This window comes from Helobdella robusta (genome assembly GCF_000326865.2).
Source record: "Helobdella robusta unplaced genomic scaffold HELROscaffold_4, whole genome shotgun sequence".
Lineage (NCBI taxonomy): Eukaryota > Metazoa > Annelida > Clitellata > Rhynchobdellida > Glossiphoniidae > Helobdella > Helobdella robusta.
In genome coordinates this window covers 6,280,776-6,297,724 of record NW_008704902.1, presented here as the reverse complement: position 1 = coordinate 6,297,724, position 16,949 = coordinate 6,280,776, and the positions used below count along the sequence as shown (strand labels likewise).

The 16,949-nt window shown below is 30.1% G+C and overlaps 4 protein-coding genes across 4 annotated transcripts; 1 reads left to right on the top strand and 3 right to left on the bottom strand.

The window, feature by feature from the left end:
- Nucleotides 1-1,229: 1,229 nt before the first annotated feature.
- On the bottom strand, nt 1,230-2,414 carry HELRODRAFT_67002 (hypothetical protein; the record flags this gene model as incomplete). The annotated part of the gene is made up of 3 exons (XM_009024264.1): nt 1,230-1,371; nt 1,453-1,606; nt 2,147-2,414. 3 exons carry the CDS (start codon nt 2,412-2,414, stop codon nt 1,230-1,232), a joined length of 564 nt encoding a protein of 187 aa, XP_009022512.1.
- A 4,631-nt stretch (nt 2,415-7,045) lies between these two features.
- On the bottom strand, nt 7,046-9,466 carry HELRODRAFT_155963 (hypothetical protein; the record flags this gene model as incomplete). Its single annotated transcript, XM_009024850.1, has 3 exons — nt 7,046-7,100; nt 7,685-7,709; nt 8,752-9,466. The coding sequence occupies 3 exons, from the start codon at nt 9,464-9,466 to the stop codon at nt 7,046-7,048; spliced, it is 795 nt and encodes a 264-aa protein (XP_009023098.1).
- Nucleotides 9,467-10,776: 1,310 nt separating this feature from the next.
- On the bottom strand, nt 10,777-12,180 carry HELRODRAFT_162733 (hypothetical protein; the record flags this gene model as incomplete). Its single annotated transcript, XM_009024849.1, has 1 exon — nt 10,777-12,180. One exon carries the CDS (start codon nt 12,178-12,180, stop codon nt 10,777-10,779), a length of 1,404 nt encoding a protein of 467 aa, XP_009023097.1.
- Nucleotides 12,181-14,388: 2,208 nt separating this feature from the next.
- Nucleotides 14,389-15,641, top strand: HELRODRAFT_162732 (hypothetical protein; the record flags this gene model as incomplete). The annotated part of the gene is made up of 4 exons (XM_009024848.1): nt 14,389-14,500; nt 14,755-14,945; nt 15,211-15,430; nt 15,550-15,641. The coding sequence occupies 4 exons, from the start codon at nt 14,389-14,391 to the stop codon at nt 15,639-15,641; spliced, it is 615 nt and encodes a 204-aa protein (XP_009023096.1).
- Between the last annotated feature and the right edge of the window lie 1,308 nt (nt 15,642-16,949).

Below are 16,949 nucleotides of genomic sequence, written 5' to 3'. Positions count from 1 at the left end.
CGATTGGTTCAGGATCTCGGTTGTATGGATATGGTCCCTTAGGTCAACAGGCTGCATCTAACGAATCGTCTGTTTGAGTTTCGTTGTCATCGGCCACGCCTCTGCACCCTACATTAGAACAGAATGTATAGCTGTGTTGTGTAGCTCTGAGTGCAGCGTAAGAGGCCGCATCAGTACCGAGGCAAGGAGGTGCCATCTGCCCCACGCCGCACGTATGCGTCCACGAACGGAGGCATCTGCTGTTCCAGTACAATCCAGAACATATCCCAAATACTGAAATGAAGTAACAGTTTCTCGGTAATCGTATCATCATCTGGGCCCCGTTGTCGTGGGTTGATGCAGTCGGAGCATACGAAATCAGTCACTTTCCTCATTGAGTCGGTAATTCTCGAGCATCGTCTGTGACACCATTGCTGACATCGTAAGCATTTGATCGAGTTGCTTCCAACTCCAGCACCACACACCGAACATGGCCAATGACCAGAAACCACGGGCTCAGCGGTACTACCGGTGATCATAGTTTTTGTTTTGTCAAGGTTTACCTTTAGCCCGTGTTCAGCGAGCTGGGTGTTCCAGATCTCAAACTTTCTGGCTGCGTCTTGTTACGAGGCCGCCGTCAGGATGATATCGTCTGCATATATCACATTCCATGTGTTATCTGAGCGTATTGGTTTAGTTATTTATTCCATCACCATGATGAAGAGCAGGGGGCTGAGTATTGATCCCTGATGGACGCTGACGTTAATGTCAAATTCATTCGTGTTCCCGACTGTTGTGCTGACCAAAGTTTTTGTGTTAGAGTACGTTCCCATACCAGCCGAACCAGATATTCTGGAACAAGCTGTCTACGTAGACTCCACCTGATTGCCTCACAAGGCACTCTGTCAAAAGCCTTTTCCAAGTCCACAAATACATGGAACAGTCACTTTTGCTTTGCCAAGTATTTATCCACATAGTACAATGTGTAAATAAAATTAAACGTGTGGTTCCCAAATTAAATATGTCAGTGCTTGTCGAAACTTCACTCCACAATGACATAATCAATACTAAATAATGTTAAGGTCGGGTGTGGTGTTTAGTAAAATTTGTCTATGCTATTAAGGTATAAATTGAAAGAGCATATTCTACAACCTCTGAAATACTTGAGTAAAATTCCAATTGGAAGAAAAACTTTTATGGAATGATATAATAAGAATTCATCCAAAAATGTGTTTAATTGAGAAATGAAATTATTGAAATGAAGTCACTTTTTTAACTTTATGACGCTGCTTTTTCATCTGATTTTCAGCATCCTTCACCATTTCACATTTCCACAGTTCAAAGAAATAACTCGGATCTGTGTAAAATGTCATACTGTCCCTGCCGTCATCTCTGTTATAAACATTTTCCATCCATTATATACGATTTACAATAGGAGTAGAATGAGAATAAAATATAAAATATGAATGAAACCTGAATTGATTCAGGTGATGGAGTGGTGGTGCAGGTTCAATGCATTGATAGACATCATTGATGGCCCTGGGCCTGGTAGATATTGTTACTACTTCTTGATCCTTTTGTGTCTCACTTTTGAATGGCAGTCGTTGGTTGATATCATGCAACGAAACTGATGTTTGCAAGTTTGTAAGAAGTTTTTGTCACAAAAAAGTAAAATATTTTACAAGTCATGTTTTGCTTTTTCAAAACTTAAAAAAAAACACTAAAGTGCTATAGTGCAAACAAATGGATTTCTTGGATAAATGGATAAAGTTTTTTAAACATTCATTAAATTAATACTTAATTATTGTTGAAATTATATCACAATAACAAAGAAAAAAAACACAAAATTTTAGATTAATCAAAATCTTCTCATTTAAGAGCTTTACAAAAGCAGCCTTGTTTTTGTAAAGCTCTTATAATTACACTTTCATTACATTTTATACAAAGTATTTTATTCATTTTTTAGTGGCAGATGAATGTTGATTGTGAATGATACTGTACAATGAGGCATTTGCTTCTAGGTCCATTTAAAATTCAAGTGCATCAGTTCAATTCACATCAGTTCATTTCACAAACCGAAATTCCATGAGTAAAATGTACAATAACATTTAACTTGTTAATTAAGTAGGCATGAACAATTCATCAAAAATTAAAATTATTGTTTAACCTTCTTCAACCACTGGATTCAGTTGTACAATCTTGTGCTTTAGTAATTCTACTCGTTTATAAATGTGACAAGTCTTGAAAAAAATATTGCATGTTTCCACATGTAACTCTAAAAATATATCTTCTGAAAGCTTGCTCAGTGAACTGAGCTGTAATATTATGTGTGACAGAGTACTGTTGCTGACACAATCCAACTCGTTGCGTATGCCTTCAGCCACAACATTTCGACTGACATTTACTGGTTCAATTAACCTTTTATGCAGTGGCATATTTTTGAATTTCAAAAGAAATTTCAAGTGATTTGTTGAAGAATGGTCATCCAAAATGTTGTTTCTAAATTATAATTACATTTGTCATAATATCAATTAATAAACTATTAAAAATTAAAGAAATATCTTTAGTCAACTTTTATTTTTTAATAATAAAAGAATAATAATAAATCAATCAATCAATCGATATAGAATAATAATATGAATCAATAGAATAATAATAAAAAGTATTAGAATAACAAGTTTCAAAAAGTTTAATTGTTTTTCAATATAATACAATTTATATTTAAAATTTAATTTATTTATAAGACTTTCATTTCACTATTTTTTTTATTTTTAAACAATTAAAAAACACATGAGAGCAGTTTCAAAGCGAAATTCAATAGATATTGATTGATTTATAATTTTATATTTTATCAAGAATAAAATTAAAAACTATACTAAATAATAATATCTGTATGTGATATGATGTATGATACTTAATCTTATGATTATAAAATAAACTATTTTATATTTTATTAAATTAAAACTAAGATTAATTATTAATTATGATTATAATAATTTATAATATTTAGTATAATAGTTATGTTCCAAAGCATAACGGATAGGATAGAGACTTATAAACAAGAATTGATTATTATAATTTATGATATAATATAATTATAACGGCAATTGCAAGTAAGTAAATAAATAAACTTAATAATAAAGAAATAATGAGTGATTGAGTGAAAGAAATGGAATCTCAAAAGTAAAAAAAAAACTCACTGACTTTTTAAAAAAATGAAATCTCGTCTGCAACAACTCTAAGTCTCTAAGATTTTTTAATATTAAATTTTAATCTTAATGTTTAACCAGAAGTTTATATTTGCATTGCAAATATTATAAACTTTTGATTATTAAACATTGATAATGATAATAATATAAATAAAACAAAGTTTTTTAATAAACTGGTAATCAATTATTTATTTACATTTTACAATGTAAAATTTCATATAAATAAATTATAAATAACTAATTTAACAACCTGGGTTTATCCTTTATTTATTAATTTAATGATTTGAAGAAAAAAAAACAAAAACAAACTATGAGAAAAGCCAATCACAAAAAATGAAAACACATTTCATCCGAAATTTATTTAAGATTAATTAAGATTGTTTAATAAAGCTTAAGAACGAATGCCTAGGTGCGTCAACACGACACAACAAAACAAAATAAGTTGTGAAGGTGGCAGAGCAATGAATGAAGTCCTGTATTTAATTATACTTTAAATAATAATTAGGTATAAATAAGGCCATTACGTACACAACAATTTTTATTAAATTCTATCGCTAGAATGTAATTTATTAATTTAAATTTTTCTATTAATCTATTGTAATTCATTATTTAGTTTATTAATTAAATTAACAAAAAATTCTATAATATTCATATAGTAATTATTTTATTGAAGTTTTTAAGTAGATTCTACATATTCTACATATATGGTTAGTGCATTGCCATATTATTCTGCATCTGCATACATGTTGGTTATGGCGTTATTGTGATTAATCATGGATATATCCATGATTATTATATCTATTATATATATATCCACGTAATTAATATAATAATTTTAAATATATGCGCAAATTGTATATATTATAAGCATGTTACATAATTTTTTTGTTTTTACAATACAGTTGACATGTAACTCTCTAGGCTTTAATCATTTAAGGACATAAGTTTTCAAAAATTATCATTATCATCATCAATGATCCTCCTTTGTCCATCAGGGGACCGTCGAGGTCGGTCGATGATGTACATCCAGGCATATTTTATACATTTCTTTTTTTTCTTTCCAAAAACCTATTCTATCTTTGGCCAGTTTTATTGAATTCAGAATATTAACACCAGTCCATTCAGTAATGTCATCGATCCATTTCTTTGCGTGTCTATCGATATTTTTCCAACCTCTTTACCTTTTCCTCTTTTCCAATTTTTTTTTCAAAAATTAAGTGCTAAAAAATGTAAATTCCAGTTGCTATAGTGACGAGATATTCAATTATTGCTGATTCTTTCAAAAGATCCCTCTTTCTGCAAGCTTCTAAATTCGAAAAATGTCGAATAAATCGTTGAGATGCCTTGTGGAACTTCAAATTAAAACGGTGAATTTGATTTTTTTGTTCAACTGATAAAATCAAAATATAAGTAATAATTATATACTCTCTAGACTAGAACATTCAAAATACTAAAATAACATAACACACAAAGTGAAAATAAAATATAATATTAATTATTAATTAAATTAATTATTAATGGTGTACATATGCACAAACAAAAAAATCATGTCACATTTTAATTTAATTTGTTACTGAGATTAATATTATAATTATATCATGTTTTATGTTATAGTACAACTACAGTTCAGTTATAACCAATTTTATATCTTGTTATCCTATAATAGAATTTAAATTTTAAAACATGATCTTTTACTTTACTCTCTAATCTAATTTTTTATCTAATTATTACTTTTATTTTAATTCAATTACAATAATATCAATGTTTAACAATATTCCTGTATGCACACATTGATTATAAGGACAACTAGCTTAAAAATTAATTATATAACTTATGATTTTGTTTTTAATTAAAATGAATTTCTAACATAATAAAAAATAATTTGTTGTAACTTCTCTGCTACTTTTAAAGGTTTCAAGTCCAGGAACATGGCTGATTCAAAGAGAAGATATCTTTGTATCTGTGTCCATGTTTGGACAAATCAGACAAACAAGATTCACCGGATCTATATTTCCATTGCTTTTCCATGATTTTCTTAAGTTTGATAAGGTTTTCTGAAATTATTTTCAATGTTTAAGCCTCTCCTTGTTTATAATTGACGTTCCTTGTTTTTGTTTGTTAAAGGTATTTTATACTGCTTATGATCCTGCACAAGTGGCTGATCAACTTTTAGGTTCAACAAATCCTTTCGTTAGTTTGAAAAATAAAATGATCAATACTTTTTGTTTTTTGTTATTAGATGAAGTAGTAAGGATAGAATTGCTACAAGTTTCAAATTTGTTCCATGAGTACAGGATACTTGCATGGTATGAAACTAATGCAAAGTCATTTTTGTTTCCATCTCCATATTCTTCAACATCACTTGGATTGAGTGGAAGAGAATTGTTAATGGAACGAGGCCTTAACTTTCCCGTTTGTTTTGTGCCTGCTGAGCAATTTATGTTTTAAATAACTTTTATGATTTCATATTGTTTAAGTGGTCATTTTATATTTAAATTGATCTAGTTTATTTGTTAACCATAGATATTTAGAAAATTGATCACTTTTATGAGTTCATTCCATCATTTTTTTATAACTTGAGATTACTGCAAATTTCTTTTTCCATATTGATATTATCAGGGTATAAACCCAAAACTTGAATTCTCAACCAAGACAATTATCAGAGAATACTCAGTGCTCAACGACAATTTAGATGCAAAAAGATCAAAAATATTCTCTTCCAGTCAGGTTTGACTTACTAAATTGTATTAATAAAGAATAATAATATCTTATTTTAATTATAATAATTTTTAAAATTAATTTTCAACCATATTTATGGGCATGAAACTTGCAACAATGTTTCAGAGAAGATCCAGGTCCAGGTACATCCCTATCTTTCATTTGCGCCACACATTAATTATACTGTCGAACGTAACTACCATTTGGTCCAACATTATCAAAAATTTCTTATGCTTTAAATGTTTTATTTTATAAATATAGGTTGACATCACAAATTTACTTCTATCCTTTTAGAACTATTTAGAATTTATTATGATCAAAATGATTTTTTATTCTGTAAAAGTGAAATTTTTTATAAAAAAAAATGTTGATGATCCTATTAAATATTTTAAACTGAAAAAACATTGATGATATTACTGAATATTTTAGGTCTGCTAGTCCTCGTAAAACGTATTGTAAATCTACTCTTTCATCGGCTTTAAAATCGGGTTTGCATAAAGAGTTTTTGCTTTACTGACTGACTTTTACACAACGAAAATAATTTCAAGATTTTGTTGAAGACGAAAACATGAACAATTTGAATCAAGCATCGAGCTCTCTAATGAATAGACCTCCATTTGTTGTTAGAAAGGTATGACTTCTTATTAAATTTTATGTAAACAAATACATGAACTGTAATTGACAGAATTATTATTTTGAATTCTCTACAGTATATGTTTTTGATGAATGTTTATGGATGATTCAGTAAATAGTTTGTTCTATCGAGAGTTTTAATGAATAGAGAATTTTAATTATTACAATGCAGATTGAAGACGATTTGATAGGAAGAAAGCCAATTCCTTTATATCCCAGAGTCGCCTCAAGATCATTAGAGAGAAGAAAGACAATGAATAATCGAGCCAGAAGTTTAAGTCCTTTGAAAGTATTCGATCAATTTTTCGAAATTTATCAAATTAAGATATAAATAGAATTATAATTGCCTAAATAGCCGAATGTCATCAAAGAGTGAAGAATTTTTAAACTAAATTTTTGAAATTTTCTTGATTGTCAAGTTGGTTGAGAAAATTTGAGTATTATATGGCAAACACAGGCAATATCTTGAGTCAGTTAAGAGAGATTTGAATGAAATTAATGAAATTTCATAAAAAAAAGTTCAGCTGTCTTCTATTAAATTTGGAGGATACATTTTGAGAACTAGTAGGTTTGAGAACAATTAAACATTTGATAAATAAACAAACGGGATCGATTGCTAAAAATACACCTGTGAACAATCCTGAAAATTAATGTTAAACGACGAATTTTAAAATGTTGCATATGACAAGCAAAGCAATCTTACACATATCATTAAAGATAAATGATACGCATAGATTGAATTAATAGATTTTAGTCACGTATAAAATTATTAGTTTAACATTATCTGCCTGCCCCAACATTCAGAGATCAAGAGGAGTTGACATGAAAGATGATATAAACGACGATTTTAATGAAGGTACAAACAACATTTAACTTTTGTATTTATTATAAAAATTCAAAAATGTATTGTTAATTTTTCAGTTCAGTGCTAGCAATGGGTAACTAGGAAATTGTGCGGAGTGTTTTAAATCATTTGCATATTATAACTATGAATTATATATTTTGCAAAAAGTTTATTCATTTTTTAGTCTGATATTGATAACTTAATCTTTCTAGCTTGATTTCTACTAGAATATTAATCATTATCCAAAAAACCAATTTGTTTAATATTTCTTTATAATATTAATATATCAGGTGATGGATACGAGATGGAGAATCCTGACAGGTCGTCTACATTTAGTTCAGGCCATTCTAATTACACTGACACATTGATGTACAGCAACAGACTGAATGCTCTAAAGGCTCGGATTGATCGTGCCTTAACCAGGAACAGATCTTTAGAAAGATTGGATAAACTTTATAGCTACCGTTATGTAAGTCTCTTTTGAAAATATGTCTTGAAATTATTTCAACTAAAACACTTAATTCAGTATCCCTGGCGCTATTATTACCGTGATTATCTTGATGATTTGGAGTTGGATTTGGAATTAGCCAGGAGAAGAAGAAGATACCTATATTATTAAAGCTCAGAAAAATGAATTTCAATCACATTCAAAATTGATCAATCATGTTACGTTTTTTGAATCAATTTTTGATGTGTTTGACTCACCAAACTAATTATTATTATTATAGAATTTATTGTTTCCTGCCATATCATTTTCTTTTATTCTTACACAATAAAAAAAGTTATGTGTCTAACCGGCAATGTTAAATGAACTTGAACAAAACATGTTAATAACAGACTACATTGACAAAATATTAAAACATTATCCCGATGATCCACCTCAACAATTGCATGAATGCGGCAACTACACAAAATAAATTTTTAGCTTTGTAACCTTTTGAGAATCATGGCTTGAATTTTTGATTTTGAAAAATATTTACTGTTTAAGCTATTTAAAAACTTTGATTGAACCAAGTATTTGTATTTTAAATCAACATAGTTATTTTTTTTTTTCAAAATATTTCTGCTAATAAATAATTTTTTTCAAGATTTAACAGTGATTTCACAAAAATAAAAATGTATAAACACAAATGTATATATGTGTGCATTATATATATATATATATATATATATATATATATATATATATATATATATATATATACTTTATCATTGTTGTTTAAACTCACATATATAACACACTATTATCATCATTGTTGATATTACACATATAAATACATTGTAAATGTTTTCATTTTTTCTCTGAAATATTTAAGAAGTTCCTGAACCACGACTTTGATTTGCTTTCATCTAAATTTGTGGGAGCACTTTCTTTGATTTCCTTCAACAAATCATCAGCATAATAATGTTTTAGAGGTTTTTCATTTTGCAATGCTGATTTTTCTTCTATTTCATGTTGTTTTCTTTCAGCCTCTTGCAGTGACAACCCAACCCATTCTGCTTCTTCCAGTGGAATTTCATACTCTTTGTACTTTTCATAAATTTCTTTCTGTTTCTTTGGATTATCAGGATAAAAAGATTTTTTAGACAAAGCAATCAACATGGTCCTCTTCAGAGTCATACCTAGTTTTGATTTTAAATCTACTTCGTGAGTCTTTAAAATATAAAAATCAAAACCATAGCACTCATCTATGAGGTTTAAGGTTCTGAGAGTAACAGTTATATCAAAATATTTATCTAAAATTTCACTGTATAGAACACGTCTTGTTAAAAATGGCTTCCATATTGTTGGAGTTCGCGGTTTGTACATGCTGTTTTTCTTTTTTTTCAAGCCAGCAATTATGCCCTCACCCCCCCAAAGACCATGATCTGCTTCTAAAGGAAAAGTTATGGGGATGGGTATATTTTGAACTCTAACAGGTTGATTGAATTCGTCTGGTAGAAACTTTCGACTTTCTTCTCTGTAGTGGACTGGTTGAGATGTCTTCATCCAGGTTTCTGTATATCTAATTTTGTAGTGTAAGGGTAGTCTCGATTTCAAACCTTTTGTCCATGGCCAAATACCTCGATGCAATTTTTGCATATTTGTCATGAAGTTGACACTCAACTTGGAACCAACTTGGAATGACTTGACGGAGGACATCCCGATCCTATTATCGCCTGTATCGTAACAAGTTGAACTAGAATGGAAAAATTAAAAAATGTTTACATTGACAAGACACTACGGAACACCAAAGTAATTTACAAAATTAAAACTGATAATGAAGACTGGAACAAAAATATAGTCGTTTAATTTTCAAAACCAACGGCTATGATTTTTTTTATAAAATTTTAAATGTTGGTTTAAAAAAAGTAAAAGACTTTTTGAGTTATAAACTCGATGACTGAAAAACTTCAAATTAAACGACATTCATGTGAACAATAATTAGTGAAAAAGAATGAATTCTCATTGAAATTTCTTTCGTTTCTAAATTTAAGTACATTGGTGATGATGAGTTTGCTTTCGTTTGTTTTTATAATTGTTTTGTTCGTTTGGTTCATTTTATTGTGTTTCGTTCGTTTGTTTGTTTGTTGAGTCTCTTAGATATTTATGATTTTTAAATCATGAAACAATAATATGTGCCATAAATTTGTTATTCAAATGACAGTAACTAGCCTACTGTTTTAGATTCAAGCGAAAGTGCTTTCAGTTTGTCGAACTTTTGTAATAAGTTTAAACTATAGATATATGGTTGAAACAACAGTTTAACTAAGCGTACGCGTCAAAACTGAAAATTTATAAAGTTTCATGGTATCACAATTGACACAGCCCACTGAGAGAAATTTAAATGGCAGGTGAATTAAGAAAAATTATGTTAAAAATCATCTTATAATGATTTTAACGGCACCATTTGTTTGGACAAACTATTTACTTTCGAACTGACTGTTAATTTTAAATACTTGGAACTTGCAATCCAAATCTGTTGGTGTATCAGATGATGTAAGATTTAACTGCTTCATTCACTTTTCTTTCTGCTACTTGTTTTGCATTAAAATAATTTTCATTCAAAAAATCAGCAGTTGACAAAATAAAAGCATAAAATTTTGAAAACACTTAACGTTAAAAAAAACACATTCAGCATGGTTTGCTTTGTTATGTGACGCTATTCAGGACAAAACTTCTGCATAAATATTCATAAGTGTTTAATAAAGCAAGTAAAACATGACAATGATAACAAGTTTAAGTTTAATTCAGTTAGTTTAAGTATTTTAATAATTGAAAATGAGCAAGTAAATGAATTATAATATATCAACATGTAAATGTATACCCACGAATAGTATATGCACAGCACAGATTTGTTATATATAAAAAGCTTTTGTGTGTGTGTGTCGATGTAACTGTCATTCACAAATTCACGTGAATCCATCAGTACTTACAATTAATTGGCAATTTTTAGTGTAGTAAGATGACACCAATCTACAATCGACACTAGATGGTAATTTTACGTCAACTTTGAAACAGTTGACATGAGGATGCTTATCCTTTTCTGGACCTGCATTCTTTGGCCCAGTGATATCTTTCTTCCCAATTATAAACAGTCTGTCGTCCACAGTTTGAACTGAGATATCATTCAAGTTGCAACATTTTGGTACGTACATGGAAATTGTGTACTTGCCATAACTTTTTTCGTCACCTTTGACAACCGGCAAACATAAACTATCAGCCGATTCGTTATATTCTAGATTAATTATATCGGCAGAATGCTGTGTTATTGTTAAAGATTTATTTTTGTTTGACAAACATAAACAGCATTCCGGCACGTCACTTTCTAAGTCAAATTCGTAACACTTGTGAATCTTATTATAAGGAACGTGCAAGTTGCTCAGCTGGGCATTCTCGACGAAAATTTTTCGTTTTACTTTGTCTACTCTTACAATCAAGTGTTCTGTTTCGATTTCACAAAATATATCAATTTGTTGTTTTTTCAATGCCAAATTTAAAAAATTATCAAAACTCTCTTCTTGAATTTTTGCGGCTGAAATTTTATTTCGAATATCAAAATAATAACGTTTTCTGTTTGGTTTTGGAATTTGACTATGACATATTTTACTACTAAGACCCGTTATCTGAGCTAATTGGTTGTGTAATTTAATGGAAGTTTCAAAATGACGAACCACAACTTGTTGGTTGCAGTGCTCGGAATCAGTCACACTTTCGGTCCTTTTCAACTGTTTATGATATTTTTTAGTGCGAACGTCGTCGTTAACAAACGTTTTTGAAGAAAAATTATTGTTAAAAAATAACGGCGTTTCAGGACAACTGTTTCTGAACACTTCTTCAACATCACTTGTTTGCAGTTTGTTGTTCAAATTGTCGGCACTCAAAAAATTGTAAATTTGCTCACTGGACGCAAGACCAGAAGTTTTGAGCTTTAAAGAATTTAAAGAGTTACTAGACAAACTTTGACTTCCTGAACCACAGATTAATTGCAGTTTTTCTGAAAGCTCCGTAAGCGATTCTTTCCATGAACTTTTTTCTTTCAAACTACATGAACTTTTGTGAAACCTCTTTTGATCGATATCACGAGAATTATCAGAAAAATGAGAACCTGCAGGTATGCTGAAAGATTTACTCAACGTGTCATCTTCGTTTTGTGAAAAATTTATTTGTCTTGTAGGACAACTAACGCTGTGGTGTCTGCGCGTTAGAAATGGTGATGAAGCAAAGGTTGGTGATGAAGACAACGACGATGCTGGAGTCAACGGGTTCGAAGTGCTTTCAATCGATTGAGAATCCTGGTGTACGCTAAAATTCATCACCTACATTCTACCGAAATATGACTTCGCAAAATAATTTTTCCAAACTGATATATACTTTACATTAGAAAACAATATTTATTTTATTTGTTGACGTGAAACAGAGTTAAAAATTTACAAATTGGTTTAATTTCTCGTTACGGTTGAATTGTATGAAAACAAGGCCATCAGGAGAGCTTACATTGTTTGACTCATTTGAACAAATAGCTCAAAAAATAAATTAATATACGCTGATGTATTAAAAAATTGCACAATTTAACACACTAAAATATTAATTTTCTGAAAAAATCGACACGTAAAAAATTGAGCAACCGATTATCACAAATTAGCTTCTTTAAAAAAACGTAATATGCTTAAATTGAATCCAAGTAAATGCAACATATGCACATTGATCTCATAAAAGGTACATTTAATAATAAATATATGGTGCGCGTTAATAGCAAACCTGAATGCTAGCTGGTAAATATTTGTTGTGCATAAAAAGCGTACCAGAATGTACGTAAAGAATGTACCAGATCAATTGAAGGATCGAAACATGGTGATCACTGCGAAAGAAGTAAAAGAAAATATGAATTGCAACATTTTATCTAATCTAGAACCAGAGTTTAATAATAATTATCAATCCGTTTGTAAGTTATCATGTATTCTATTCGATGCATATACTTAGAGTCTAATAATAATAATTATTTGAATTGTATTTAATATGCATTTGAACATTAATGTACAAGTTTGGTCATACATGAAACGATGTATAGGCAGGGATGTGTGTATGTGTGCGTGTGTATGTCAGCAATTGCGCATGTATCTGTGTGAGTTTGTAAAAAAGTGTTGTACAATCAATTTAGATAAATTTTCCATCATTTAATTTTTAGTTCTCTACTCTTAAAAATTAAAAAATATTAAAAGTCAAAAGGCTTTTTTTATCCAACCTATAATACTTATCAACATAAATATTTTACTTATCTTATCTTTATTTGACTCTCTACTAATGTTTACATTAGAGCCATCATCTTCAAGCAGTTTGAATACAACAATATTCCTAATTTTAATTTCTAATTTTAAAAAGAATTATCATTAAAAATCGTTGACTTCACCGCTAATCGAGAATTTTTTTAAACTGAAATTTATAGAGCAACTATTAACTAGAGTTTCTCAATTTTCTAACGAGTTTTTTATCATCTTGATGAAGTTTAAGTTAGGTTAAAGGTTAAATAAATGAATATTAAAAGTTTTTTATTTAACTTTTGTTTAATCTTAATAAACTTCATTAAGATGATAAAAAAACTCGTTAGAAACATTGATAAACTCAACTACTAGTTAAATAATGCCGAAAACGCAGTGATCTTTATATATATATATATATATATATATATATATATATATATATCTAAAGTAAAACCAAAAGCTCACAGGGCTTGTGTGGCAACTTAAATAACCAAAATTATACTGTTCAATTGTCAATTTAACTAATTAATATATCAAAATTTGTTCGTAATGTCTAAAAAATAAAAAACAAAAAAAAACAACAAAAAAGAAAAAAATAAATGAAAAAAAATTGATTAAATTGCATCTGTTTCTATCAGTTTATGGATGTCGGACTTGAACTTCCAGTAGGATCGCGATTGTTGTATACTGGTCGCTAGCTTGTTCCATGTTTTTAATCTACATATCAAGGTGCTATTGCTGTATATCTTTGTTCTTGTCACCGACAAATAAAATTCATTTGCATGTCTAACATGCAGATTATTTTTAGACTTAAATCGAGTAAAAGCTTCTGTTGCATACGAAAACAAATTAATTTTGTATAATTTATAAAAAATAGCATCAAATAAAATTTGTACAAGTTGCTTATTGGAAGTATTTTGCTTACTTTGTGGATATATATATATTAGGTTGTCCCAGAAATGCACGGAAATTTTTTTTTAAATAGTGAAAAGTGTCTCTTGGGTACAATAAATAAATTGGTGAAGTTACAGCTCATTTGAACTAGTTTGAGCGGTCCCCCAAGGGCTTTTAAAATTTTACTATCGAGTTATGATAATTCAAAATCCATATCAATAATTTTAAACAATATGCACAAAATGAGTGAAATAAAGCTAGAAATGCAAACTAGTTTAATTATTAATTACTCTAATATTATTAATTAGAGTTTAAAATATTATTAACAATTACCTATAGAATGATAATCTTTATTAGAGAATGCAAAAAATGTATATTTTTAACCAGTCAACTCGCTATGTTACTGGTGTGGTCTACATCGGTTACCTGTCCTGCTCTCATCACTTGTCGATAGCACTACAAAACTTCTTGGAGTTCCAAAGTTAGCATCTGGATTAGGACGAGCAGCTGCTGATGCAGTTCATGAACATATAAAATCTTGGAAGTAGGAATCAATGGTTACTGGCATGTGCTTTGACACGACAGCTTCCAATACTGGAAAACTCAATGGAGGTTGCAATCTTCTAGAGAAAGCAATGGGACGTAATTTATTATGGATGGCTTGCCGTCATCATAAGTTTGAAGTGCTGCTTGCCGATGTATTCAATGTTTTTCTTGGACCATCCACTGGACCAGAAATTTTATTTTTCAAAAGGTTTCGTGAAAAATGGACAGAAATGAATCACACACCAGAAGCCAGATCAACCCCTTTGATAATTGTTTCAGATGCAATTAAAGCATTCATCAAATGTCAACTTGAGGTCAGACATTCACAAGATGACTATTTAGAGTTTCTACTTCTTGCTGCACAAATAGTTGGGCTGCAGGTTGATGTAGCCATTCGCAAACCTGGTGCACTGCACAGGGCACGATGGATGACAAAAGCCATTTACGCATTAAAAATTAAACTATTATTCACCGTAAATAAAACCATTTTTAACTTTACAGCTCGAGATTTACAAGGTATTCAGCGTTTGAATCGGTTTATCATTTGTGTTTATCTTCAGTCATGGTTTTCATGCAGGCTCACAGCTGATGCACCTGTGAATGATATTTTGTTGATATAGCGTTTGCATGACTACAACGATGCAGTTCTTGGTTCGACTGAATTGTCCAGAATTGGGAACTCTTGCTCTTTTTTCATCTCTTCTGTCTGACAAAGAAAAGATTGATCTTGTCCGCACAATACAAGCAGATCGAGGCCCACATCTGATGAAAACACTACCACAAAGTTTTGACAATTTGCGTGCATCTAAAACATTTTTTGAAACATCTAATATTGATGTTTTCTTGATGTACCTGTTGAAAACTGGTCAGATACTCTTTCTTTCCAAGTTGCAGCAGTGTTTGTAAGGAATCTGGTTTGCATCAATGACTCTGGAGAACGGGGAGTAGCGTTGGTACAACATTTCAATGAAACAATCACCAAAGACGCAGAGCAGAAACAATTTTTGCTTCAAGTAGTTGAACAGCATAGGAAAAACTTTGCAGAATATAATCGTGAACTGCTAGCTAAAATTTGAATTATTTGCATTAATTTATATTCAAGCGAACTGAAATGCAATAAAATCTTGTTTTTCAATCATTTTTTACCTAATTTTTGAAATTAAAAAATAAAAGGCATTGCAGATTTATATATTTTTTCACAATTATATATTTTGTTTCATTTATAAAAACAAATCATAAACCATTTATAATCTTATCATATAACACTGTATCAAAAGTTGGTAGCGAACGATCAAACACCAAAATCAGAAAATTTCGACCCCTTGGGGGACCTCTAAACATTGTCCAAATGGGCTAAAATTTGGCAGGTAAATTACTGTTACCATTACAGACATATTTAATAAGGTGAGACATTAAATTTCAGCCAATAACAAACTCTTTTAAATATAATACCAATCGTAAGCATCAAGTATGTTTCTCCTAATTAATTGACTTTGTGATCATTAAGAATCGATGAACACAATTATTACAACAGTAGCAAAACTTTGAATAAAGATCTACTATATTTTCCAATGAAAATGAAGTAATTTAACATTAGAAATATCTACAAGTGTTAATATATCAGCCGCAAACCAAACAAGCAAGGCGCATGAAATGGACAACAGCATGCCGAACATGTGATTATAACAGTTACATTACGATAACATTTAATTAAATGGATCGTACAAGAAATGAATTCTAATAGAGGTTGATGTTCTGATTCGACGTAATAAACCGTGGGCGACTGCTGGCCAACAGTCAATAATGAAATTTAACTTGGCAAAGAATTTATTATCCATTATTTTTAACTATAAACTTTTCCAATACTGGAAATGTTGTCAATAAAAACAGTTGAAAATCCTGATGGTATAAATAACATTTTAGTAACATTACGAGTAACAACAATGGTGTTAACAGTAGCAGTGGTGTAGCAACAGTAGTATTGTTTTTATTATGCGCGGTTAACTCTGCTGCTCGTCTGGTTGCTCGTGCCCCTATCTTTTCTCCCCTACCTTCAAATCTTGTTCCTTTGCACTCTCGGCTTATAAAATATAGAATAATTTTTAAAATTTGCGCATTAATGTGTACGTCTTAATTTAAATTATTTCCTAAGTACTTATCAGATATATTAATTGAACCTAAAAGCCTCGGTTTACGATTGAATTCTTGTTCTCACTTCTTAACTCCTGCTCATCGGGAGCACCGGGAGAACCTCTCGGTGGACCAGTACAAAAATGATAAAGGGGGCCGATTTTTCAGCTGGATGACTATAAAATTGAACTGACAGAAATCTATTGGTATGACTTTCAAAGTCTACTCAACTTAATCAAGAGTCAAAAATATTT